Source organism: Rhinoderma darwinii, chromosome 3 (assembly GCF_050947455.1).
Source record: "Rhinoderma darwinii isolate aRhiDar2 chromosome 3, aRhiDar2.hap1, whole genome shotgun sequence".
Taxonomy (NCBI): Eukaryota; Metazoa; Chordata; class Amphibia; order Anura; family Rhinodermatidae; genus Rhinoderma; species Rhinoderma darwinii.
This window is the reverse complement of record NC_134689.1, coordinates 290123333-290150805: the sequence shown is the minus strand read 5'-3', so window position 1 is coordinate 290150805 and position 27473 is coordinate 290123333. Positions and strand designations below refer to the sequence as shown.

The 27473-nt window shown below is 42.0% G+C and overlaps 1 protein-coding gene across 3 annotated transcripts in view; it reads left to right on the top strand.

Annotated features, from left to right (window-relative positions):
- ATP8B4 (ATPase phospholipid transporting 8B4 (putative)) overlaps positions 1-27473 on the top strand; it is a 257001-nt gene that overhangs the window by 10154 nt on the left and 219374 nt on the right. For all 3 annotated transcript variants that reach the window (XM_075858039.1, XM_075858037.1, XM_075858038.1), the window contains exons 2-3: positions 660-729; positions 17310-17377. In XM_075858039.1, the coding sequence (XP_075714154.1) occupies positions 17350-17377 (28 nt within the window). In that variant the 5' untranslated portion in view covers positions 660-729; positions 17310-17349. The remainder of the gene's footprint in view (positions 1-659; positions 730-17309; positions 17378-27473) is intronic.

The following is a 27473-nucleotide window of genomic DNA, read 5'->3' as shown; positions in this document are numbered from 1 at the left end:
AGATTTAGGATACAAAAAAAAAAGTGGCGAAATTTCAGGTTTTTTTTCTATAACCCCCAAAAAAAGTTAATAAAAGTTAATCAATAAATAATATGTACACCAAAATGGTGCTATTAAAAAATACAACTTGTCCCGCAAAAAACAAGACCTTATATTGCTATGTCGACGCAAAAATAAAAATATAGCTCTTGGAATGCGACGATGGAAAAACGTAAAAAATACCTTGGTAATTAAGGTTTAAAATAGGCTGGTCATTAAGGGGTTAAGTCAATGGTTTCAGCTTGGCTCCGCTGCTGTTAATCATGTGTCGGATCCATCACTGCCATCATTTTCGTTGTTTTCCTATGACAGAGTAGAGCAATGGAAATGACCAACACAGATGTCAATGGAACCTGTCTTCATTCACACAGGCATACTATGGCTCCTTATGCAAGGTTAACGTTTATTTTTTTTATTCTTGCTTGCTCTTCTTTTTTTTAATTTTTATAAATTTTTGTGTATTTGTTTTTCTTATTGATATACTGGAACTGTTTAAATGATAAAGGGTTAAAAAAAACTGAGTATATTAAACTTATGTGAGTGCTATAGCATTAAAAGTTAGAAAAGATTGTACGTCCCACTTATTTTAATGTGTAGTTATGTCCTCTTTTATGTTTCAGCTACTGTAATCTTCCAATTCCTTTACTGGGATCTTAAGAGATAGGATCCATCTTCATGGAGATGCACCAGGTAATTTATTATTAGAATTCAAATAATTCAGAGCAGTTTTGTTTTTTCAACATGTCTTTCGTTGCTTTTATTGTCCTCACATTCCTTAATGTCAATGTTTTTCCTTGCTCCAGTATTGTTAGGCCCTGTTCACACTGAGTTTTTTACAGGAGGAAAATTCCTCCTGTAAAAACTGACCCTGGAGGTTTTCATGTTTGATGTGGTTTTTGACGTGGTTTTTGACGTGGTTTTTGAGGCGGTTTTCCAGGCGGTTTTTCAGGCTGTTTTTGCCGAGGTTTTCACACGCATGAGGCTGGGTTCACACAACCATGTTACGTCCATAATGTACGGAACGTATTTCGGCCGGAAGACCCGGACCGAAGACAGTGCAGGGAGTCGGGCTCCTAGCGTCGTACATCACTATGATGCTAGGAGCCCGGCTCCCTGCACTGTCTTCGGTCCGGGTCTTCCGGCTGAAATACGTTCCGTACATTACGGACGTAACATGGTCGTGTGAACCCAGCCTGACATCCTTCTGTCAACGGATCTGTCACCATTGAAATTAATGGTGATGCAAACGGAACTTACTTCACACTTGCCTTTCCGTTGAGGGGTTCCCCTGACTGAAAGCACCGACTGAACCACTCAGCAGAAACCACGCTGATGTGAACAGGCCCACATTAAAAAAAACATTGTTTTCTGTTTGCATCATCATTGACTTCAATGCTGATGGATCCGTTGCTAATGGGATTCCCTACACTGCGGTATTGGTTCAGTCGAAACGACAGAACCCTTTGCACAACGGGGACAAACAGAAACCATTAGCAACGGATCTGTCACCACTTCACACTTGCCTTTCCGTTGAAGGGTTCCCCTGACTGAAAGCACCGACGGAACCCCTCAGCGGAAACCACGCTGATGTGAACAGGCCCACATTAAAAAAAAAAAGTATACTTACTTCTTGAATCAATTTCCCAACATCAATGTCCATTCGGTGGTACACCTCTGCTGTCGTCATTTCTGTTCCTGAAATGTAAAAAAAAAATAAAAAAGAGATGACATACATGAACAACTGCATAACAAAATTAAAAAAATAAAAATAAAAAAATCTAAAAAAAAAATCTAAAAAAAAAATCTAAAAAAATTTAAAAAAAAAAAAATATTAAAAAAAAAAATGCACAGCTCCATACATGTATAGCATGTATGGAACATAGGAGCAATTTCACTTACTTGTATTTGATTTGGATGCAGGACTTCGGTTTTCTGTATCCCTGAGTTCTGTCCACGATGTTTTTCAGGCTCCACGAGCAGACAGGAAATGACAGCCCCTTGCTGGGCTGGACTAGCAGCAGGAGACGACTCCTGCAAAACACTCGGCAATATACTCGTCAGAAAACACCTCACTAGTTCGAGGTGTTTTTTGACGTGTCCCCATTGCTTTCAATGCGGTTTTGGACGCGGAAACCGCATCAAGAAGGGTCATGTCCCTTCTTTTTGCCGCGAGGCGTTTTTTTTACTCACGGTAAAAAAACGCCTCCGTCTCCCATTGAAATCAATGGGAGTCATTTTGGGTCGTTTTTGGCGCGTTTTCCGACGCGTTTTCCGCGTCAAAAAACGTGTCAAAAAACTCCGTGTGAACAGGGCCTTAAAGGGGTTTCTGCAAGTAAAACAGTAATGGACTATCCTTAGGAAAGGCCATCAAAGTATGATTGGTGGGAGTCCAACTCCTGGGACCCCTGCCAATCAGCACAATAAAGGCTCTGCGGCCCCTATAATTTTACACAAGTACAGCAGTTAGTCCGTACAGGCGGATATAACTGGTACTGCGGCTCGGCCCCATTTACTTGAATGAGTCTATACCTTAGAGCAGAGCTGTCAATCATACTGGAACTGTCCCACCCACATTCAGCTCCTTTCATTGTAACCATTAGAGACTACATCCTAGTGATAGTACAGAATAAGTGAATATTTTAATGCTTCAGATGAATTGTTAAAAATTATATTTGTCTTGTGTCACCACATTCTGAGAGTTTTTTTTATTTTTCTGTCAATTGAGCGGTGTGAGGGCTTGTTTTTCGCTGGGCGAGCTGTGATTCTGGTGTTTAAAATATATATATTTTTTTCTGTGTTCATCATTTGGGTTAAATAATGTAATATTGTAATAGTTTTGAATTTTTTGGACGTGACGATACCAGTTATGTTATTTTTTTTCTTTACATTGCTGGCAGGGCTTAAAGGGGTTGTCGGACGAAAGGAAAAACGATTAGTTTGCTTTTGTAAAAAATAAACTTGTTAATATACTTTCGTTTTCAAGCCTGCATGAATTGCAGGTTTTTAGTCCCTGTTGCGTGGACCCAGAAGTTCAGAGCTCGTGTTGTAGCTGGCACGCGTCGACACAGGGCCCTCCTCTCTGTGTGTCGATGACGTGGCTGGCTGCCTGGCTCAATTAATCAGCCCTTCTCGGTCTCTGAAGCAGCTGTGACGGTGGATGGGCTGGCTAAGATCCCGCGGTCGCTATTGACCACAGCATCTAAGGGGTTAAACGAGTGGGATCGTAGTAATCTACAATCCCGCTGTAACATACAGCTGACACCCGCAACTTATGAAGCGGCATCAGCCCTTGAGCCTGCTCCATACTCTCCCTGCTGGCTTCTGTCCTATATATGCGGTGGATATAGGGAGGGGGTTCAGTAAACTCTATTATGGATACATTCTTTGCATTACAGGGGTTGTCTGGGAGTTCATGAATTTAAACTATGTGCCGGAAATGTTAAAAAATAAAAAAGCAAACATAAGTCACCTGTTAGTTCTCCCTCTGCTCCAGTGCCGATACTGCAGTGGTCCCCGCCAGTCTTTGTTTAGTTTTCTAGAGCGATAACGTGCCTTACTAGCATGTGACCGCTGCAGCCAATCACTCGGTGATGCTAGTATGTACGGCATCTGACGGTGGGGCGAGTGATTGGCTGCAGCAGTCATGTTCTGGCATGGCACGTCATCGCTCCAGGAATATACACAAAGACCAGCAGAGACCAACTGCGCATCGGCACTGGAACAAGGGGAACTATCAAGTAAGTATTGGTTTTTTTTTCTATAACATTTCCTGCAGCTAGTTTAATTTCTTAAAGAGGACCTTTCACCTCCCCATACATGTGCAGCATGTAATGGGGAGGGCTGAACAAACCCTGGGGCACTTTACAATTTTTTTTCTACCTCCCTCCGCTATTTTGATATCGGTGCTGTTATATTTGGCGCCCGATATTTAAATAACCCCCTGAACAGTCAACCGGGCGTGTACTGGGAAGGGGGCGTGTTACTATGGCTGTGAAACTGTCCAATCAGATATGGACAGTGTTACAGCATGCGCTCTCATCTCTTGTGAGAGGTCAGTCTTGTATTGTCTGCCGAACTTGCAAGGGGGCGTGTCTCTGCTACGGACAGTGTAAGAGCTGTGGAGAGGAGAGCACGCATGCTCGCTCTCATCTCTTCAGCTCTTGTGAGAGGTCAGTCTTGTATTGTCTGCCGAACTGGCAAGGGGGCGTGTCACTGCTACGGACAGTGTAAGAGCTGTGGAGAGGAGAGCACGCATGCTCGCTCTCATCTCTTCAGCTCTTGTGAGAGGTCAGTCTTGTATTGTCTGCCGAACTGGCAAGGGGGCGTGTCACTGCTACGGACAGTGTAAGCGCTCCCCAGCTCTTACACTGTCTGTAGCAGTGACACATCTCCTTGCCAGTTCGGCAGACAATACAAGACTGATCTCTCACAAGAGATGAGAGCGAGCGTGCTGTAACACTGTCCATATCTGATTGGACAGTGTCACAGCCATAGTAACACGCCCCCTTGCCAGTACACATCCCGTTAACTGTTCAGGGGGTTATGTAAATATCGGGTGGCAAATATAACGGCACCGATATCTAAGTAACGGTGGGAGGTAGAAAAAAATTGTAAAGTGCCCCAGGGTTTGTTCAGCCCTCCCCATTACATGCTGCACTCAGCTGCACATGTATGGGGAGGTGAAAGGTTCTCTTTAAACTCTCGGACAAACTCCTTAAAGGAACAGTGTCATCACAAATTTTTTTTTAATATGTTAAAGATGTTAGTGCTTTATTAAAAACGTTTGGATTAATTTGTGTGTTTGTGTGTTACTTTTTCTTATTTTTACACTTTTTCTTCCCTATGGGGGCTGCCATTTTTTTTTCCATTTCTGTATGTGTCGATTAACGACACATACAGACATGGAATATGGCAGCCACAGTCCCATAGGGACTGCGAACGGGTCCCGTCCCATCCACTTCTGTGTACGCCGTCTGTGTGGGAACTGCGCATGCGCCGCTCCCACACAGTCCAATTTGAAATGCGCGCCGTCCGGCGCCATTTTCCTGTGGACCGGAAGTCGCGGCCGGACAGTAAGATTACTACTTCCGGCCGCGGCTTCCGGACTTGTGCACTTGGACCAGCGGCAGCAGACGGAGCGGATGGGCCGGAGGGAGCCGCGGCGGCAGGAGCAGGTAAGAGATTTCTATGTATGTTCGTGTTTGTGTGTGTTTACTACTGTATGTAAACCTACTACACTGTGTGTTAGCTCAAAAAATGGCGACACACAGTGTAGGAGGTTAGACCGTTCAATCCCCTCGTTTATCCCGGCACTAGCCAGGATAAAGGAGGGGGGGATTCTCAAAGCTCACTAGAGCGAGTGCTTTTTTCCCAATTTTGCAGCAAAAAGCAATGTGGTTGCTTTACCACATGCAATGCTGCAATTTTGGGAATAGCTCCATCTAGTGACCAGCAATGGGAAATATTATTAATGAGAATCTAATTTATAATATTTCCTGACTCGTGAAAAAAATAAAAAAAATTTGAACAATGTTTAATCACCTACACACTAAATGTTTAATTAAAAAAAAAAAAACATGTTTTGCTGGCAACACATTCCCTTTAAGCATTTAATGTGTTAGCTGTTTATGTTTATCTCCTGCCCACACTTTTAATTCTTATCTCCAGGGACTGGGTTAAAACTGTTAGGTAAGGTTTGGTGCCAATAATATGGCACTTATTGTAAATGAGATATATTGCTATCCTTGTTGGTGTGAGTGTCAATGTGTTTTAGAGCTTGTGTAAGAATGTATTACTCTATAGAAGGAACAGTAGTAGAGAACAAGAAAACAAGCAGTTTCACCCAGCCATGGCATTAATTCACAGCTGAGATAGGATCTTTGTTTTTTGTCTTTTTTAAGTACTCTGTTAAAGTGATTGAGCACCTTTATGCACATTTTTGAGTTTTTATGTTCAATCTGTTATGTCATAGAGATATGTCAGAAGCTTGTATCTATTTTGGTCTGAATGCTGAAGCCCCCACTATTTGCTAGAATGGAGGGGAGGGGCTATGGTACTCATCAGAGCGCCGTCATCCTTTTGTTCCTGTTGCCTGAGATGCTGTCAGGCCATCATAGCATCTATAATAGATCTGAAACAACATATCATTATAAGGAATATTAATTTTGTATTCAACTGTTAGAAAGGGTGTGTACCTCTCTTTACATATCAGCTAAGGATAGAAAACATGCTACATTTAAAGAGACTTGCCACGAGGCCAATGGAGATTCTGTCACGGGGCAGCAGAGGGTGGTGTGAACACACTTTGTCACCAAGAAATTTGACAGGCCAAACCGGTAAGCAGAGTTTAGGGAGCCCCTGGTATTCACCCATTAACCCCTTTTACAGAGATTTGGACTCTGGTGCAAGCGAACCCCAGGTCACTACCCCAGAGTAGTCTCCCTTTGTGAAGGCCAACATAACAGGTGTAGTGCCAGTAAGCGTGGTCTGGTATAGCAAAAGGTCAGGGCAGGCAACAAGGTTTAAAGAGGCTCTGTCACCAGATTCTGAAATCCCTATCTGCTATTGCATGTGATCGGCGCTGCAATGCAGATAACAGTAACGTTTTTTGTTTTTTTTTAAACGTTCATTTTTGGCCAAGTTATGAGCTATTTTATATATATGCAAATGAGGTTTGAAATGGACAACTGGGCGTGTTTTTTTTCTTATGTTCAACTGGGCGTGTATTGTGTTTTTAACTGGGTGTGTTTACGTGTATGACGCTGACCAATCAGTGACCAGTCAGCATCATACACTCATCTCCATTGTTTTACACAGCAGCGATGTGCAGCCACATAAACAGAGATTAACGTTACTGCAGTATCCTGATAATGAATATACATGATCATCCAGCCTGGACGTCATGTGTATTCATTATCAGGACACTTCTGAATCTTTTCTGTGAGATTTGCAGCAAGGGAAACGAAATCTCGTTTATCTCCGAAATCTCGCGAGATTTCGTTTCCCGTGCTAGAAATCTCAAAGAAAAGATTCAGAAGTGTCAGGATTCTGAATACACATGACGTCCAGGCTGGATGATCATGTATATTCATTATCAGGATACTGCAGTAACGTTAATCTCTGTTTATGTGGCTGCACATCGCTGCTGTGTAAAACAATGGAGATGAGTGTATGATGCTGACTGGTCACTGATTGGTCAGCGTCATACACGTAAACACGCCCAGTTAAAAACACAATACACGCCCAGTTGGACATAATGAAAAAAAAACGCCCAGTTGTCAATTTCAAATCTCATTTGCATATATATAAAATAGCTCATAACTTGGCCAAAAATGAACGTTTTAAAAAAAAACAAAAACGTTACTGTTATCTACATTGCAGCGCTGATCACATGCAATAGGAGATAGGGATTTCAGAATCTGGTGACAGAGCCTCTTTAAAGACGGGTCACATAGAAAATGGTCAAGGCAGGCAGCAGAGGTTTGTCACGGGTCACTTAGCAAGAGGTCAGGGCAGGCAAGGAACACTAGAAAGAACCAAATTGCTCTGGCAAAGAAGGAAGGAAAGGGAGGACCTTAACCCCTTAAGGACACAGCCTGTTTTGGCCTTCAGGACACAGCCGATTTTCTCAAATCTGACATGTGTCACTTTATGTGGTAATAACTCCGGAATGCTTTCACCTAGCCAAGCGATTCCGAGATTGTTTTCTTGTGACATATTGTACTTGATGTTAGTGAAAAAATTTGGTCGATAAATTCAGTATTTATTTGTGAAAAACACCATCATTTAGAGAAAATGTGTGAAAATTAGCATTTTTCTAAATGTAAATGTATCTGCTTGTAAGACAGATAGTAATACCACACAAAATAGTTACTAGTTAACATTCCCCATATGTCTACTTTATGTTTGCATCGTTTTATTTTTCTAGGACGTTACAAGGCTTAGAACTTTAGCAGCAATTTCTCAAATTTTCAAGAAAATTTCAAAAGGCTATTTTTAAACAGGGACCAGTTCAGTTTATTTTTTTTTTGACAAAATTCATTTGTAATAAAAAACAATTTGTACCACAGAAGGTTTTAGCCAAGAATTGCAACTCAATATTTATTACCCTGATTCTACAGTTTTTAAAAATATCTAACATGTGGACCTAGTGTCCTCTTGGACTGAAACACGGACCTCGGAAGCAAAGGAGCGCCTAGAGGATTTTGGGGCCTCCTTTTTTTAGAATATATTTTAGACACCATGTCAGGTTTGAAGAGGTCTTGTGGTGCCAAAACAGTGGAGAGCCCCCAAAAGTGACCCCATTTTGGAAACTACACCCTTCAAGGAATTTTCCTAGTGGTATAGTTAGCATTTTGACCCTACAGGTTTTTTGCAGAATTTAGTGGAATTCGGCCGTGAATATGAAAAGCTACATTTTTTCTGAGAAAACGTAGAAATGTTTAATTTTTACTAAGAATAAAGGAGAAAAAGAACCCCAAAATTTGTAAAGCAACTTCTCCCGATTACGGGAATACCTCATATGTGGTAATAAACTGCTGTTTGGACCCACGACAGGGCTCAGAAGAGAAACCGCGCCATTTGGATTTTGGAGTCCAGATTTTGCTGGATTGGTTTTCGATGACATGTCGCGTTTGCAACGTCGTGGAGGGACCAAAACAGTGGAAACACCCCAAAAGTGACCCCCTTTTGGAAACTACACCCCTCAAGCAATTTTCCTAGGGGTATAGTTAGCATTTTGACCCCACAGGTTTTTTGCAGAATTTAGTGGAATTCGGCCGTGAAAATGAAAATCGACTTTTTTTCTGAGAAAACGTAGAAATGTTTAATTTTTACTAGGAATAAAGGAGAAAAAGAACCCCAAAATTTGTAAAGCGACTTCTCCCGATTACGGGAATACCTCATATGTGGTAATAAACTGCTGTTTAGACCCACGGCAGGGCTCAGAAGGGAAGCAGCGCTATTTTTGATTTTGGAGTCCAGATTTTGCTGGATTGGTTTTCGGTGACATGTCGCTTTTGCAACTTCCTGGCGGGACCAAAACAGTGGAAACCCCCCCCAAAAGTTACCCCATTTTTTAAACTACACCCCGAAAGAATTTTCCTAGGGGTATAGTTAGCATTTTGACCCCACAGGTTTTTTGCGGAATTTGTTGGAGTTAGTCTGTGAAGATGAAAATCAACTTTTTTTCTGAGAAAACGTAGAAATGTTTAATTTTTACTAAGAATAAAGGAGAAAAAGAACCCCAAAATTTGTAAAGCAACTTCTTCCGATTACGGGAATACCTCATATGTGGTAATAAACTGCTGTTTGGACCCACGACAGGGCTCAGAAGAGAAACCGCGCCATTTGGATTTTGGAGTCCAGATTTTGCTGGATTGGTTTTCGATGACATGTCGCGTTTGCAACGTCGTGGAGGGACCAAAACAGTGGAAACACCCCAAAAGTGACCCCCTTTTGGAAACTACACCCCTCAAGCAATTTTCCTAGGGGTATAGTTAGCATTTTGACCCCACAGGTTTTTTGCAGAATTTAGTGGAATTCGGCCGTGAATATGAAAATCGACTTTTTTTCTGAGAAAACGTAGAAATGTTTAATTTTTACTAGGAATAAAGGAGAAAAAGAACCCCAAAATTTGTAAAGCGACTTCTACCGATTACGGGAATACCTCATATGTGGTAATAAACTGCTGTTTAGACCCACGGCAGGGCTCAGAAGGGAAGCAGCGCCATTTTGATTTTGGAGTCCAGATTTTGCTGGATTGGTTTTCGGTGACATGTCGCGTTTGCAACTTCCTGGCGGGACCAAAACAGTGGAAAACCCCCCCAAAAGTTACCCCATTTTTGAAACTACACCCCGAAAGAATTTTCCTAGGGGTATAGTTAGCATTTTGACCCCACAGGTTTTTTGCGGAATTTGTTGGAGTTAGTCTGTGAAGATGAAAATCAACTTTTTTTCTGAAAAACATAGAAATTTTTAATTTTTACAAAAAATAAAGGAGAAAAATCACCCAAACATTTGTAAAGCAATTTCTCCTGATTACGGCAATAACCCATGTGTGGTAATAAATTGCTGTTTGGACCCACGACAGGTTTCAGAAGAGAAGTTGCGCTATTTGGAACTCAGATTTGTCTGGAATGCTTTTCGGGTGCCATGACGAGTTTGCAGAGCTGCTGAGGTACAAGTACAGTGGAAACCCCCAGGAAGTGACCCCATTTTGTAAACTACACTCCTTAAGGAATTTATTTAGGGGTGTAGTGAGCATTTTGACTCGAAAGGTGCTTCTTAGAAGTTATAAACACTGGGCCGTGAAAATGCAGAATTTAATTTTCTCCAATAAAGCGTTGCTTTATCCTCAAATTTTTATTTTATACAAGGGTAATAAAAAAAAAAAAAGCACCCCAAAATTTGTTGTGCAATTTCTCCGGATAAGGCCAATACCCCATATGTGGCCATTAACTGCTGCCTGGGCACACTGTAGGGCTCAGAAGGGAAGGCCTACCATTTTGTTTTTGGATCTTGTGCTGAATAATACTCCATATATGATCTTTACACAGTTCCAGTAGGTTTCTAGGGCCTACTTTTTATGTGGATGATTTTTAAGCAACACCTTATGTTTGCAGAGGCTCCAGAACATAAAGTAAGTTCAAGAAATGCCTCATTTAATAAAATTGCACCCTTCAAAGCACAGTATTCATCTAGGGGTATAATGGGAATTTGTATTTTGGGGGGGTGGTATTGTTGAGATATCAAATTAATTTGGAAAATAAATGCCCAGGGGCTATTTAAGAAATGAATTGAATGGATGTGATGTTATTGGAGTAGTAGAAATTAGATTTAACGAATATCAACAGAGGTTTGATAAAAACTGAAGCATTCTCCGATGCAGAGGCCTGGTTTAGAGGGACAGGTCATACAGTAGTGAGTGGTGTCTTTCCTAATCCCTCTGCTTGAACAAACTCGACACCTTTTCTAGGGTTTTTGTTTTTTTTCTGTGGGGGGAAGTACTCCTGGGAAATGCTGGCCATGTATTATTCTGGAGATCCCAGAAGTGCTGCTACCTTCACTGCTGCCCTCTGCTTCCTGGTCTCCAAAAATAATTTATTTAATAATTTTTTCTTGGAATCCCAGGAAAGTCTCCGTATTGTCTGCTGTTCTGTAGAGAACAGAGGCGTTATAGAGTGCCACTTGGGTGAGGTATACCACCAATTTTTTATACCACACCTTAGATTGTCTTAGGGCACTGTAGGGCTGTAGTACCTGGTCCGAAAGATCCACCCCTCCCATGAATTGGTTATAGTCCTGGATGCACACAGGCTTGGTGGTCTGCTCTATGGCTCCTCTGACTGGAAAAGGGGTGGATCGATCATCATGCAGTGTGGTCAAAACAAAGACATCACGCTTGTCTTTATATTTGACAAGCATCAAATTTTCGGACCAAACAGCCCTGCTTTCCCCACGGTGCAGTGTCTGCTCAATAAATGACTTGGGGAGACCCTTTTGATTTAGCTGAATTGTGCCACATGCTAGTGTGCCCCTAGCAGAAAGGCACTTCAGGAGGGGGACGCTGTTGTAAAAATTGTCCACATACAAGTGGTATCCTTGGTCTAGTATGGGGTGGAGCAAATCCCATACTATCCTCCCACTTATTCCCAGGACAGGGGGACAGTTTGGTGGCTCGATCTTTGAATCCTTCCCTTCATATACACGAAAGCGCAGTGTATACCCAGACACACTTTCGCAGGCCTTATACAGCTTCACGCCATACCTAGCCCTTTTATTGGGCAGGTACTGGCGGAAGTGTAATCTGCCTTTAAAGTGGACCAGGGATTCGTCCACTGCTAGACATTTTTGGGGCATATAGACCTGACTGAATTTTAAGTTGTAGTGGTCAACTACTGGCCTAACTTTATAGAGTCTATCATAATTGGGGTCGTTTGGGGGTGGGCACTCATCATCATTATTGTTGTAGTGAATGAATTTTAATAAAATGTCAAAACGGGTCCTGGGCATGGCAAGAAAATAAAGAGGGGAATGATAAAGGATGTCTGTTCCAATACGAACGTATCGTGGGTTTTTTGGTAATGCCCATACTCAATAGAAGTCCCCAGAACTTGCGGATTTGAGTGGGGTTTGTGGGAGTCCATTTTTGGGGCCTGGCATAAAAGCTATTTGGATTGCGGGAAATAAATTGCTCCGCATATATGTTTGTTTGTGCCACAATCAAATTTACAAGGTCATCAGTGAAGAACAGTTGGAAATAGTTAATTTCACTGAAACCTGCGGTATCTACATTGATGCCTGGAGTCGCAGCGAATTTAGGCACCTGGGGCACAAAATTATCTGCGGGGAACCATGTGGAGTCAGCTGTACTGGGCTGCGATTGTGCATTACTGACGCCTACCCTTGGATGCCTACGTGGCGGTTCATCAGTAGATGAATCACTAGATGAAGAGGACACTAAAAATGTCACCTCATCCCCACTACCATAATCAGAGTCCTCAAAGAGCATGGCACATGCCTCTTTGGCAGTATACAGACGCTTAGTAATTTTTTTTTCTTCTGTAAACTTGGTAACAAGTGTCACAGGCGTTGGAAGAAACGTAAAACTTTTTTTGTATTGTTTTTTTTTTATTTATTTTTTTTGTGTTTTTTTATTTTTTTTTATTTTATAGAACAACTAATTCCCTAAAACCAAGGTAACAAAAACTCCCGGGTAACAGGTGTCAAACGCAGGTGGATGCAGTTTGGTATGTCCCAATTAGGCGCAGAATACAGGAGGGTAGCGATGAGACAATGAAGGGGTGAATTTATTTAGTGATTTGCAGGGATCACAGGTGATACTGGTGGCAGAGTGCTGATGAGGCTGATTGGTGCCAATCAGGCACAGGAGGGTGGCGAGTCAATGACGGGATTATTTTTTTTATTTTAAACGCTTGGCAGTAACAGACGTCTTGGTGCACAGGAGCCTGAATGCGGCACAGGGGGGCTGTATGCGGCGCACGAGGCTGGATGCGGCACACAAGGCTACCAGTCTTATGATAGGGCATCAAGGGTACTGTCGTACAGATGGCTGGTGATGGACACCTATATAGGTCACAGGACACCTGTATAGAGCACAGGACACCTCTATAGAGCACAGGACACCTGTATAGGGCACAGGACACCTGTATAGGGCACAGTAGATCGGGTGATCCAGGGGTTAATTTATATGGTTAATTATTAATTTATACTCTAACTAGCAATAGCTCCTCCTCTGATCGCTTCCCTGACAGAAGTGAAGTGGTCAGAGACGGAGACTACACTAAACTCCCCTCTCCAACTGTCATAATAAACTGTGATTGGTCCATCAGCACTGATGGACCAGTCACAGCGATCGCCGGCCAAGGACAGCTGTGATTGGTCCTCGTCCAGCATCCTCTGTTACTAGGCTGTCTTGGACAGCCGTATTTCTGGAAATTGAAGGCATTCTAGCTGTCAAAGTAAGTCATACTAAGCTGTCATTGGTCCATCTGCACTGATGGACCAATCACAGCGATCGCCGGCCGAGGACAGCTGTGATTGGTCCTCGGCCGGCATCCACAGTTGCTAGGCTGTCTCTGACAGCCTTCTTTTTTAAACTTCCGCCGCACCAGGATGTGCGGCGGAAGTTTAAATAGTTCGAAACTTCATACTAAACTGTGATTGGTCTATCTGCACTGATGGACCAATCAAAGCCATCGCCGGCCGAGGACAGCTGTGATTGGTCCTCGGCCGGCATCCCCAGCTGCTAGGCTGTCTCGGACAGCCGTCTGTTTTAAACTCCTGCCGCACATCCCGGTACGGCGACAGTTTAAAGCGTTCACGTAACTGTACGTGGAAATGCGGGAACAGACCGCATCCCATCACGTACAGTTACGTGAAATTGCGGGAAGGGGTTAAATACCCAGTGAAATCTAGTTAGAAATAATTTGGCACGCGCAGGCCCTTTAAGAAGGCAAGAGTCCGCGATCTTTAGGCCAGACGCTGACCTGAGAAGATAGCAGTGGCACCTGCCAGGAGGAAGAAGACACTTGGAGGAGCTAAGTACATGATGCCGACAGAACGAAGGCCACAACAAGATTGTTCATTTAGACAGTAATTTTTAATATGAGGTCAGGTCTGATTAGCTATATTTAGCCCTGACATTGTCTCTTAGTTGGGCTTCTCTACTGGTGCCTCACCAGTTACAATGTGGTGATGTTCGTGCCTCACAAATAGCTGTTGTTTACGCAAAAAAAATTAAAATGACCTAACTATGACTTAAATCTAAAACCCAGTGAAACACAAAAGTAAACACAAAGGGAGTCCGTATGTTGCTAAACCAGAGATGGGTGCAACCTTAGAAAGGCCTGTGCAGCATATAATGAATCACTTCACCAACAACTGGGGGGTGCCTCACCAGTGAGACCCACATTGCAGTTTGAGAAGCACTTTCTTATAAGATCACACTACTGGCTGAAAGCCACCAGCACAATCCTGGCGTTGACAATGACTCTGACTACTGCTTTTCCCCATTGGCAGTATAGGGGAAGCTGTTGTCTGAGACTGTGCTGTTGCCTGTAATTAGATGTAAGCACAGTCTAACTGAATGGTGGGTACAGCTGATGACGTCACTCACCAGCATCTGCTATCCACTCCATTCAACTGTGACTGCAGGGATGAGCAGTGAGGAAAAGAGGTAGGTGAGTGTTCTATTTCTTTGTTTCAAAAAAAAACACCCATTAGTCACTTTATAATGGAGAATTTGCCATTTATGGCCTATCCCTAGGATACACCATTTCTGCAAAACTAAAGGGGAATCGACGATGCAGCAGCTTCTTTGCAGTACCTGTCACAAAAACTTCCAGAGGTGTGTGTCTGGTACTGCAGCTCAGTCCTGTTCCCTTGAAGATCCAAAACCTCCACATGCGCCAGTTCTGTGTGGGGCCTATGCTACGAATAGACGATAGATTTCAAACTCAGGAAACCTATTTAAATTAGGAAAGTATAAGCCATCAATGTCTGATCAGAAGGGCTTCTACCCACTGCCATGGCCATATAATTGTGGCTATGTCTGGTACTGTGAGGGTGTACTGGGCTGAGCTACAGTACCAGACAAATCCACACGGCTTTGAACATCACTGTGATAAGTAGTGCAGAGGAGCTACCAATGTCACTTCGATTTGCTGATTGGTAGGGGCCCCAACAATTACACATTGATAGCCTACGTAAGGATAATGTAAAGAATCCTGGAAACCCCTTTAAATTACAAAAACAAAAAAGAAGGAACATTTCATTTTTTTAATTTCTTCATATTTTGACCTGTATAAAACGTTAAAAGAGTGAATTGGGGTTTGATTTCTTTGTATAGACACTGTATGCTAGACAAGACAACTGACTACCGCTGCTTTTGGGAACTTAAAATTTTTCCAAAATGTATCATCCATGTGTTGCATACAAAGTGCATGTGCCAATTTTAAAGACCTTTTTATTGTGATCTTTTTAATTGCAGATTGAAATATATTTTTAGTTTTATAGTTTTGTTTTTTTATAGTTATAGTTTTTTATACATAATTCTATTAAAAGTAAAGGTGTTTTTTTTATACATGGACTCTATTACCTTTAACACATGTCATTGCCTTTATGTATTATTCATGTGTTCCCTGTCACTAACACTACTTGGCCTGATGACCATCTTGTAGTTCGCCTTAAACTCTTATTTAGTTTTTATGCTGTACATTAGTTTGAATAGCTTCTGTTAATTCCCGTATTGGTAAATTGAGAAGCAGTTTACCACAAATGGGTCACTGAATGTAAGTAAAATACTAGAAAAGAGACAGGAAACAGGTTTGTTTTGGTGGTTTCTAATACATCCTAGATTTCTTAAATTTCAGTTGAAAACTATAACCACATCTACAGTCAGGACTGTGTGACCAGACAAATGTTACAGTAAGTTTCATCTTGTGTTTGTGTCCATAATACTTGCTGGTCACATAGATAAAAATCGTTTTGCTTGTAGTTTGATCAATCAGTTTCAGGGGTACCTGGTTTTACCAAGACTTGTAAAAATATGTTTGAAATATGCTGTTTGTTTAGTTAAGAAAATGAGTAACTGCTATATACAGTAGAGCCCTGTGCTCCAGGACAGTTACATGGCAGAAAGCAGCTGCCTGTGATTGAGTAAACTGTAAGGCCTCATGCACACGAACGTGCTTTTGTGGCCGCAATTCTCCCGAAAATCCACGGGAGAATTACGGCCCCATTCATTTTTATGGGGCCATGCACACGAGCGTTGTTTTTATGGTCTGTGCATGGCCCGGGAGCCCTCACCACAGAAAGAACGGACATGTCTTATTACGGCCGTCTTCTGCGGTCCGGGCTCATTGAAAATAATGGCCGCGGCCACGTGCATGGCCCGCGATTTGCGGGCGGCTCGCGGCTCACAGTCCACTGCCGGCTGACCCGAAAATCACGGCCGTGCACATGGCTACGGTCGTGTGCATGAGGTCTTAGGCTCCATGCACAAGACCATGCCCGTAATTACGACCCGTAATTACGGCCGCGGACGGCCTTCTGTATTTATGGGCCGTGCTCCCATTATAAAGTATGGGAGCACGGTCCGTAAAATAAAAAAATAGGACATGTCCTATTTTTTTCAGTGAGAATCTACAGCATGGACACCTTCCCGTAAATATACGGGAAGGTGTCCATCAGCCATAGAAATTAATGGGCCCGTAAATACGGACTGTCATTACGGTCCGTAATTACGGGCGCTTTTACAGTTGTGTGCATGGGTCCTTAGGCTGGGTTCACACTGCTTGTTGGTTGCATTTCTAACATGCGGTTTTTGTTTTGGTTAATGAGAGACAGAAATGTATATACCAAAAAGCTTAAAAAAAATTATGTTAAAAACACAACAAAAACTGTGTGAATCACTCTGACAGAATCTTCTCTTTTTTTCTTCAGAGTAGCATTCTTTGACGTTGTACAATTTCTCAGAGGAATTTCATACAGATATTTAGAGCATCTCATCACATGAGCTTTTTCATGCTACAAATCATATGACTGCTTTAAGGCAGTAGTGTCAATAAAATAAAAAGTGAACAACAATACAACGTTTGCTTTGTGTGTTTCATGCCGTATTGAATATCATAAAATTAACCTTCAAATGGAATTTCAGAGTTTGCATTTTGTTTTCAGTTTTTCTACTTTTATTGTTCCAGTGCAATGTATCCATTTAATTTGTTAATTCACATTTTTATTATTTACAGGTTGTACCTTAGCTTTGTGGGAAGTTTACCAGATTCTACAATGATTTGTAATAAGACAAAAATACTTGGTAGGTAATCTCATTTGTTTTGCTGTAGAAGCTTTTGTTAATGTATTTACACTATGCCAGTTGCATATATATTTACTGTTATTATTTTTTTGTACTTATTTAAAAAATATAATTTTTACACCTTGTTACATTTTATTTTATAAATTTTATTGAATGGACTAGCAGGGGGATAAAACTCAGGAACAAGCAGCAGAAATTCAGAAAACAGGGAGACATTGACAGGGGAGCTAAAGGGGAAAAGAGCACATAAAGGGGGATAATGATAGGCTAGGGTACGCAAATGTAACTGGAAAAATTTTTTACAACAAAAAAAGTGGCAAAAAAGCATTACATTTTACTTTTACTGTGTGGGGTGGAGATGATGATGATTACTAGCAGCTCTCCCTGCACTCTTTACTGTTAGGGCCTGCTCACGTCAGCGTTGGCTTTCCATTCCGGGGTTCCGTCTGAGGTTTCCGTCGGGTGAACCCCGCAACGGAAAGTCAAACTGAAACCACATCTTCCGTTTCAGTCACCATTGATATCAATGGTGACGGACACATTGCTAATGGTTTGCGTTCGTCACCATTCCGGCAGTTTTCCGTTTTAACGACGGAATCAATAATGGAGTCGACTGCGATATTGATTCCGTCAGAAAAACGGAAATCTGCCAGAATGGTGACGAACGAAAACCATTAGCAATGTTTCCGTCACCATTGACGGAACCCCGGAACGGAAAGCCAACGCTGATGTGAACAGGCCCTTAGCTTGAGCAAAACAGTATTATATTTATCCTCCTGTTTGAGCACAGCTCTGATTAATCAGTCGGAGGGTAAGGGTTTTCTAGGAGTAAAACTTTTATGGCCTATCCTTAGGTTAGGCTATTAATGTTTGATTGGTGGGGGTTCAACCCCCCCCCCCCAGATCCCCCACCAGTCAGCAAAATGTGCCCACTGGGTCCTTAATTGTTTACATAGGTAGAGTGTCTCATTTATACGGGCGGCTGTGCCTGTTATTGCAGCTCAGTTTCACACTACTCAGACCCATTTGACTTACAGTATATCACAATGATTGTTCTACTATTTGGTGTTTAACCCCTTATTGACTGACCTATTTTGGGTCCTCATTTTTTCCTTGCTGCATTCTAAGAGCCATAACTTATTTTCCCATCAACATAGCTGTATAAGGGTTTGGCAATTTGTATACTTTTAACACGTACAAATAAAAACTGTATTATAAAATAAAAATAGCATTCTAAGGCGGGATTCACACGACCGGGTCCCGCCCGAGCCCGAGTGTCGGCCGGTAAAATCGGCCATTTTGCCTGGCCGGTTTGCATAAAGTTTTGCATCCAGGCCGGGCAGATCTGGACAGTGACATCAGCGGCAACTCCTGAAGGGGAATCCCCATGTGTTCGGAGATACCGCTTCAGGAGTTTCCCCTGATGTCACTGCCCAGATATGGACAGAGACATCAAGCACGGGGATTCCGCTCCTTCAAGGAGCTAAAGTGGGGCTAGCAGAGCAGGGAGATACCTCCCTGCTCTGCTATAGTGGCGTCGCTACAGTAGTAGCAGCCGCAGCAGCTGCTAGCGGCGCCATGGAAGGTGTCACCGGGCCAGGGCGCTTTTAAAACAAGCAGGGGAAGGGAGCCAGCGCAGTGCTCCCTTCCACCTGCTGTACACCCCGGCCCTGCCACACCGTGTACAGCGTACAGCCATTCGTCTGAATGGCATCAACTCCTCCTCCTCACATGCACTCTGCGCTGTGAGGAGGAGGAAATAGAGCGCAAGCGACGGAAAACCCGGCCATCACTCGGAACACATTCCGGTGATGTCCGTGTATTACCCGGCCCCATAGACTTCTATGGGAGCCGGGCGGCCGGGTACCCGGCCGAAAATAGAGCATGTCCTATTTTTTGACGGCCGGTTTTCCCGGCCGTCAAAAAATCGGTCGTGTGAATATCCCCATTAGGGGTCTATTATTCCTAATGCAGCCGGGTGCCGGCCGATTTATGAACGGCCGGGAAACCCTGTCGTGTGAATGAGGCCTAAGCCCCCATACCAATATAACACCTATCACATTGTCAAAATTAAGGGGAACCTTTTAAACAAACAGGTTCCTTCATGCAGTTTTGTGTCAAAGTTTATTTTCTCATTAAAGAAATGCATAAACTATATGTGTATGATTAAGTGTTCAAGAGTTCATACATTCTACTTCTACATGCACATATCTTAACAGAATCACCAGAACGGAAGTGACCAGAAATCTGGTATTCTGCTGGAAATTTAAAACAAATAATGATTAACCCTTTCCCTACCAAAGACATATCTCATACGTCCTGGCAGGAAGGCACTTGTGTAGCCAAGGACGTATCTCGTACGTCTATGCTACTAACAGTTCTAACTCCAGCGAGGTCACAGATAGAGCATCCAAGTTATCAGGGAGGAAAGATCTTATAGACTCTTCATATCAGAGTGTAGTTAGATGCTTCCACCCCTCTTCAAATTTTGATCTCTTATGTACAACCTCATCCACTTCCTTGCTGCTGTCTCAGGCCACTTTCACACAACAGTGTTTTGGTCAGTATCTTGCTTTAGTATCTGAAAGACAAAACCAGGAGTGGGTCCTAAACACGGAATTGCTACAAATCTTCTTCCTATTATACTCTTTCTCTGTGTTAACTTCACTCCTGGTTTTGGCTTCAAAATACTGACAAATACTGTCTTGTGAAAGAGACCTAATACTGAGAGATGGGAGAGGGCGCAGATGGGTTAGCCCATCTAGAGCAGTGGACTGATGGATTTGTGTCAGAATTTGCAGTACACCATTTAGCTACAGGAATTACACAGACTCTGCAGCAGCAAAATTGTAGGATATTTTTAATTAGGACAATTTAGAAAGTTGCTTAAAGGGGTTGTCCAGTATTAGTAAAACATGGCTGCTTTCTTCCAAAAAACTGCACCACACCTGTCCACAGCTTTTGTATGGTATTAGCAGCTTATCCTTGTTAATGCTGCTGATCTGCAATGCTGACACAACTTATGCATGATGTGGCACTGTTTCTGGACTAAGGCAACCGTGTTTTTCTAAACCTGGACAAACCTTTTCATTTTGCATTTAGAAAGCAAACAAACAATAAAAGTTGGTCGTGCAAAGGTGTTACATAGCCTTTTTAAAAATAGGAATCTAAAAAAACACAAATGCATTAAAGAAAACCTTTCAGCTGCCTATATGTGTAGCTGAGTACACCATGTAATAGGCACGGCTGCACAAACCTTGTCTCACTTTAAAAAAAATTGTTATCCTCCTCCGTTATTTACATATCGGTGCCATTATATTTGGCGCCCAATATGTAAATATCCCCCTGAACTGTCAATGGGGCGTATCTTTATTTCTAAATGGCATGGGGGCCTGATACTTAGCTCTCTGACACTGTCAAATCAGCTACGGACAGTGTGAGCGGCTTGTGCTGTTTGATCTCTCTCGCGAGATCACACAGTCTTGTCGTTCTGCAGCGAGACAAAGTTTGTGCAGCAGTGCCTATTACATGGTGCACTCAGCTGCACATGTATGGGCAGGTGAAAGGTTCTCTTTCTAAAACTTGCATCCAAGCAAAGGCTTACCCAAAAAAAGGTAAAAATAATAGATCATCAAGGTATACAAAGTTTTATATACCACAGACATCTACATTAGCAAGGGCTTGTGCTCTCAGAATGCTAAAACAGAGGCCACTCAACATTTGGCCTTCACCTGCAAATTTCATAAAAATATATAGTGCACACTCCAAACAGCTACTATGTTGCCAAAATCGTTATTTGTTGAGAAAACACACCGTATGTCGTGTAATAAAAATGCTAATTAATAATTTATTTGCACAACCACCTTTACGCAACTTTGCAACAAACAGTGATTATAAGTTGGAACTGCAAGAAAATTCAACTTTGCGACTAAAATGCTTATTCAGTCAGACCACTGACCCACAAAATATGTTCTGCAAAAAATTGGAAGATGTGAGGAGTTGATACATACCACACATGTATACATTCACTGTAGCGTTTGGTAAAGCCTAACTTTACAGGTGACTTCAGTATAAGCTGTCATATGTGTGTACATGAGGAATAACACTATTTCTGGCCATTATATGACTCTGCACACTGTATCTCTAATTCTCAGTTTTCTCTAAACTAGTAGCTGTAGCCTAACGGCTATCATGTCTTCTATACAAAGCACACATAGAAGAGGAGCATCCTGCTCCCCTATCTCTATCTATCACATATAATATATATAGAAGCAGCTGGGTTGAGGAGATTATGCATCAGTACTGATCAGTGTAGCTGAGAATCCAGTGCTGGGGTGAACTAAAATCCCTACCAGCAGTTGCATTTCTGTTTGTTCCTGTCTCTCACTCTGCTCCATCCTCCTGCTCCTCTCTCCTCTCTCCATAGACTTTATGTCATGTCTATGTGCAGTGTCTGTGTCTTTCCCTCCCAGCTCCCTCCTCCTGCCCCTTCTTTTCTCTCCATAGACTTCCCCTCTCCATAGACTTCTACAAGCAGGCAGTGAAGATACATATTCCCACTTCCTGCAGTTCGTAATTCCAGTCTAAGGCCTCATTTAGATGGCAGTATTTAGGTCAGTATTTTGCATCAGTGTTTGTAAGTCAAAACCAGGAGTGGGTCTAAAATACGGAATAGGTTCTCCTGGTTTTTCGCATAGAAATACTGATGCAAAATACTGCCGTTTGAAAGAGGCCTAATACTGATGAGTTTGCTTCATTGTTCACAGGGTCTGCTGAAAAAACAAATTAGGCTCTGTTAGAGCTGGGCGATTATGGCCTAAATCAAAATCACAATTAATTGAACATGTAACCTCGATTACGATTAATAAATTATGTTTAGGCCATAACCCTTTTTGCATGCCTCGCCCCCTATTTGCATGCCATGCCATTGAATTAATATAGATCCCCTAAGCGTGCTGTATAATATACCCCCTGATACTATCGCCCACAGAGTATAATGCCCCAATAGTACCTAATAAAAATAATAAAAATACTTACTCCCCTAACCCCGTTCCAACGACGAGTGGAGGAGATACCTCTGCTCCTGTGGTCTGTGTGGCTCAGCGCATACTTTAAGATTCCGCTGGACTTCTGCCATATACCGGCGCTCAATGCCCACCCCATTTACTTCTTGTTTAGCCTCAATGCCCACGCACCACAGCGTGCGGACAGTGCCCGCCCCAATGGTATATTCACGGATGATGGTATTATAAACCGCAACCTTAGCAACACTACATAAAATATATTGAAACGCTTGTTGATATGAAGTGGTGTAACTGAGTAAAAATAAAAAGTATCGTTTTGGCACCACAGGTATAATACCATTTCTGACACTTTCATGCCTAATACACAAAAGAATAAACCGGGTGTATCTGAATGTGTACCCCTCACCCTTTCTGCCCTTTTAGGGAATGTTTAACAAAAACTGAAAGCCACATCCATTGATTTTAGTAGCTGCACTGACTTGCTTTGCTCTCATTCATGGAACAAGATGTCATGTAAACTGAACCTTTAGAGTATGCTCACACAGGGCGGATACACTGAGTAAAAGCACACAACGTATCTGCTCTGGACACCCAGGGAATTCCGGCTGAAAAACCGCACCAAATTGTGGTGCAGTTTTTTGGCCGGAATGTCCGCCCGGAAAATAGCAGGTAAAAAAAAAATAACCAACTCTGAGATTGGCTGCAGTAGTCACATGGATGAAACATCATCCCTGGAGGCTGGGCTGGACACAGAAGCAGAGAGTTCTCGGTAAGTATAAACTTTATTTATTTCTGATTTGCGATTTTTGCGCCAGAATCGCATCTTTTTCACCGCAAAAATTGCAATTGCTTCTATTTGTTGCGTGTTTTACCTTCCCATTGAAGTCAATGGGGAACACCCACAACAGAAAAGCAGCGATTCCGCAACATAAATTGACATGCTGCGCCTGTTTTTTTATGCAGGGTGTGGATGAGAGTGGTTCAAAACTCATCCACTTTGCTGCTACTATAATACTCTGCGGATGTTCCGCAATGAAATCCGTTGCAGAAAATCCGCAGTATTCACGCTACGTGTGAGCCGACCCTTAGTTTGTAGTTCCTTTAGCTTGGATTCAGACTGAATAGAAATCCTGCAGATTTTCCATGCAGAATTTCCATGTGGATAATCAACAGCGCATTACAGTCCCAGCGATGTGGATGAAATTTGAAGAAATCCCAACTACATGCCGCTGAACGTTTTCCATAAGGGAAATCAGATCATGCTATGTAGAAAAGGTGGAATGCTGCGGAAACGTTGCAGAAAATCGACAGCATTTTCGTCCCTTGTGAATTCAGTTTAAGGGTATGTTCACATTGTAAGAAGTTGAGGATGAAAAATCAGACACTTATTTGGACACTGATTTTAGCCCCTTCGCGCACCACGACGTAATAGCACGTCCTAGTGAGTGGGGTGATGTATGGAGTGGGCTGAGCCCGCTTCATACACTGCGGATGTCAACTGTGTATTACAGCTGACATCCGGGACTAACGGCCAGGAACAGCGATTGCGGTGTTCAAGGCCGTTTAACCCCTTAAATGCTGCGATCAGTCGTGACCGTGGCATCTAAAGCGTTAGAAAGAGGGGACGGCCCCCTCCGACAGCTCATCGCCCCCCCACGACGCAATTGCGGTGTGCCGATGGTTGTCATGGCAGCACAGGGGCTTACTGAAGGCCCCCAGTTCTGCCTTCGCTCTGCCTCTGTTAAGCCGTGCCTCTGGCAGGGCTTAACAGAAGCCTGTAAAAATGAAAATATTTTCCTACGATCGCTGGTTCATGTCTCCTAGGGGGACTAATAAAATGTGTAAAAAAAAAAAAAAAAGTTTAATAAAGTTTTTAGTAGTGAAAAAAATATATTAAAAATTAAAAAAATCTTTTCCTATTTTTCCTCTAAAATGTAAAAAATAAACAAAATTGGTATCGTTGCGTCCATAAAAGTCTAAACTATTAATAGTTAAGTAATATACCATTATTTAATTTGCACGGTTTACGCCGTAAAAAAAAAAGTTTAAAACACCAAAATCGCTGTATTTTGGTCACCTTAGCTCTCAAAAAAAGGTAATAAAAAGTGATCAGTAAGTTGCATGTACCAAAAAATGGTACCAATAAAAACTACAGCTCGTCCCACAAAAAATAAGCCCTCACACCTCTCAATCAAAGGAAAAATAAAACAGTTATGGCTCTCAGAATGTGGTGAAACAAAACATTTTTTTTTATAACAAATAGTTTCTTCTTTGTAAAAGTAGTAAAATATAGATAAAACTATATAAACTTGGAATCACTGTAATCGTATTGAGCCGCAGAATAGTTACGGGTTTGTTTTTACCGCACTGTGAAAGCTGTAAAACTGAAATCCAAAAAACAATGGAGAAAGCACAGTTTTTTTTCAATTTCAGCCCACAAATTATTTTATAATCAGTTTCCCAGACTATTTTATGGTTGTTTAAATGGTAGAATAGAAACTGCAACTCCTCCCTCAAAAACTAAGCCCTCACACAACTCTATTGACGGAAAAATAAAAAGTTATGGCTCCTGGAAGGCGGGGAGTGAAAAAACGAATGAAAAAGCAAAAAATGTCTCAGTCCTGAAAGGGTTAAAATACAAGCTGATTTTGATGCTGCTCTTTAGCGTGTTTTTTTTTTTTAAAGCCGCCCACTGGAGGTTCTGACATTAAAATCAGTGCGCTGTTTTTGGTGCTTTTCAGCGCATAAATTTGAGACAAAACAGCACGAAGTCATTCAACTCTATTTTTTCAGCTTCCCATTGATTCAAATGGGAATCATCGAACAGATTCAGCTCCTAGATAGGTTTAGGAGGCTTTTTTTCTCAGAACTGCTGATTTCGATTCGACGCACTGAAAAAGCAGCACCATATAAACCACGGTGCTGATTCCCATTAAAAACAATGGGTGGCAAAATAAAGGCATTTTCCTTTCTGATTGCGATGCTGAAAAGGTGTCGTAATCAGATTGCAAAAAAAGCTGTGTGAACAACAAAAAAAAATCTACTCGTAGCCGTTTGTGATGATAATACTGTATGCATCTCCATTGCTGTAGTTAATGATGATTTGAACCTAATTTAACATGGGCTTCAACAGTAAGGAAACTGAATTGCGGTGCCTGTACTGATGCAAGAGCACAGACTTCCTATCAGCTATGATGCAAGAGGTTGAGAAGGGACATATTAATTCTCCATCTATTTGTGTTACGTATTGTCACATATACTTTGGCGGTGGTTAGAGAATTTTCCAATTCATACTTACTCTTTTAACTCTTTGCTCCAGAGGTTATAACCATGCTTGAGACTTGAAATATGTTACAAGGCCAGCCATCAATTCAATGGGGATTATGAGGAGCGATCATTTATATAAGTAACAAAGAGAGGAGTACAATAATTATAACTATCTATACTGGCAAATTAACAGTATAGATAGTTACTGCATAGGTTATAGACAATGACTACAATACAGTTTGTCTCACAAGAAAAAAAACCGATTGGCTCTAGAGTGAAAGACTATAAGGAGCATCGGCGTTAAAGTGAATCTCCTGGTTTATCATAGATAGCAATTCCTTAATTTAGTGTTATTGTTTAAACCAAACCCTTTATAGATGGACGTAATGTAATATAAACCTACGGGACATTCAAAGATTCAAAACTCTGATACATCATCAGTCCGATATAAGCACCATTCATGGCAGCTCAGCAATGAAGTATACGGCTGTGCTAGTTACGTTGTCTACATGTGTCATTTATCCTTGTAGTTATGGCTACTAGGTGCACAATATCTGTATATGATCACAAGCCTTGTCCTTGCTTTAGTACAGTGTTAATACTTTTCATATAACTCTTTCAGCTGATTTAGTATTTCGATTAGCTAGAATTATTGGTGCGTTTCTCCTCTGAATGTAATTTAAACCGGACTGACTCCACCAGGGCACACCCTGTATTAAAATCCTCGACGATGGTCCTGTGAATAAGCGGTTGTTGTGAAAGTAGCAGTCAGAATCGTCCATTACATTGTGGATTTCTATACTGGAGGAACAGCGACAATATAAAATCCGCCACATTAACATGACGAATTGTGAGATGTAAATAGAGGAAATGTCTGATAAATCTCTGTTATCATGAGCTTAGCAATAGTAGAAGTCTAAATAATAGGATGATCTTCTATGGAATGAAGAAGTTGTTACAGCTTGAGTGTTGTACTGTGTTATTGCTGTTCCTGTATAATAATCACTATATGAATAATTCAGATGTGTATGAGCCTTGTGACTGTCAGGTAATAGTGGGATCACATGATCATTCAGGAAGACGTGAGAGAACTTTGTGCAGTCGATGTCCTCCGTGGTTTATTTTCCCAGTATAAGCATTTTAATGCTTATTACATTTGTCATTCAGCTGACTAAGCTTTGGCCATCACTAGAGAGACAGCCATGAAGATAAAAGTGGTACCAAAAGGTAGTTTCTTATTATGATGCATGTGTTCCCGTGCTCTCCTTTTTGTTTTCCATATTTTTTTTTTGGGTTGTTTGTTTGATAAGTTAAGGTCTTAGGGCTCATTAAGACAAGCGTTAAAACAACGCTGTATTTTAATGGGGCCGTTCACACGACTGTTGTTTCAACGGAGCTTGTGAAGGGTCCGTGAAAAAATAGGACATGTCTTTTTTTTTCCTGCGTGTCACGCATCCCTCCGTAGTCTCTAATCTATGCTCGTCTGAATGTAGCCTAAGGCCTCATGCCCACTTCAGTGTTTTTCTTCAGGGTGCTAGCTGTTTTTCTGACGGCTAGCACCCTGACCCATTCATTTCAATGGGGCCATGCACACTTAAGTTTTTTTGGCTGTCCCGTTGCTCTGTTCCGATCCAAAGTAGAGCATGTCCTACTTTGGTCCGAGATTCCGTGACCGTGAGGCCCATGCAAGTCAATGGGGCCGTCAAAAAAACTGAAGGCACATGGAAGGCATCCGTGTGCCGTCCGTGTGTGACGGAGCCGTTGCCTAGCAACCGCCGGGCGGGCAGAAATACATTACAAAAATA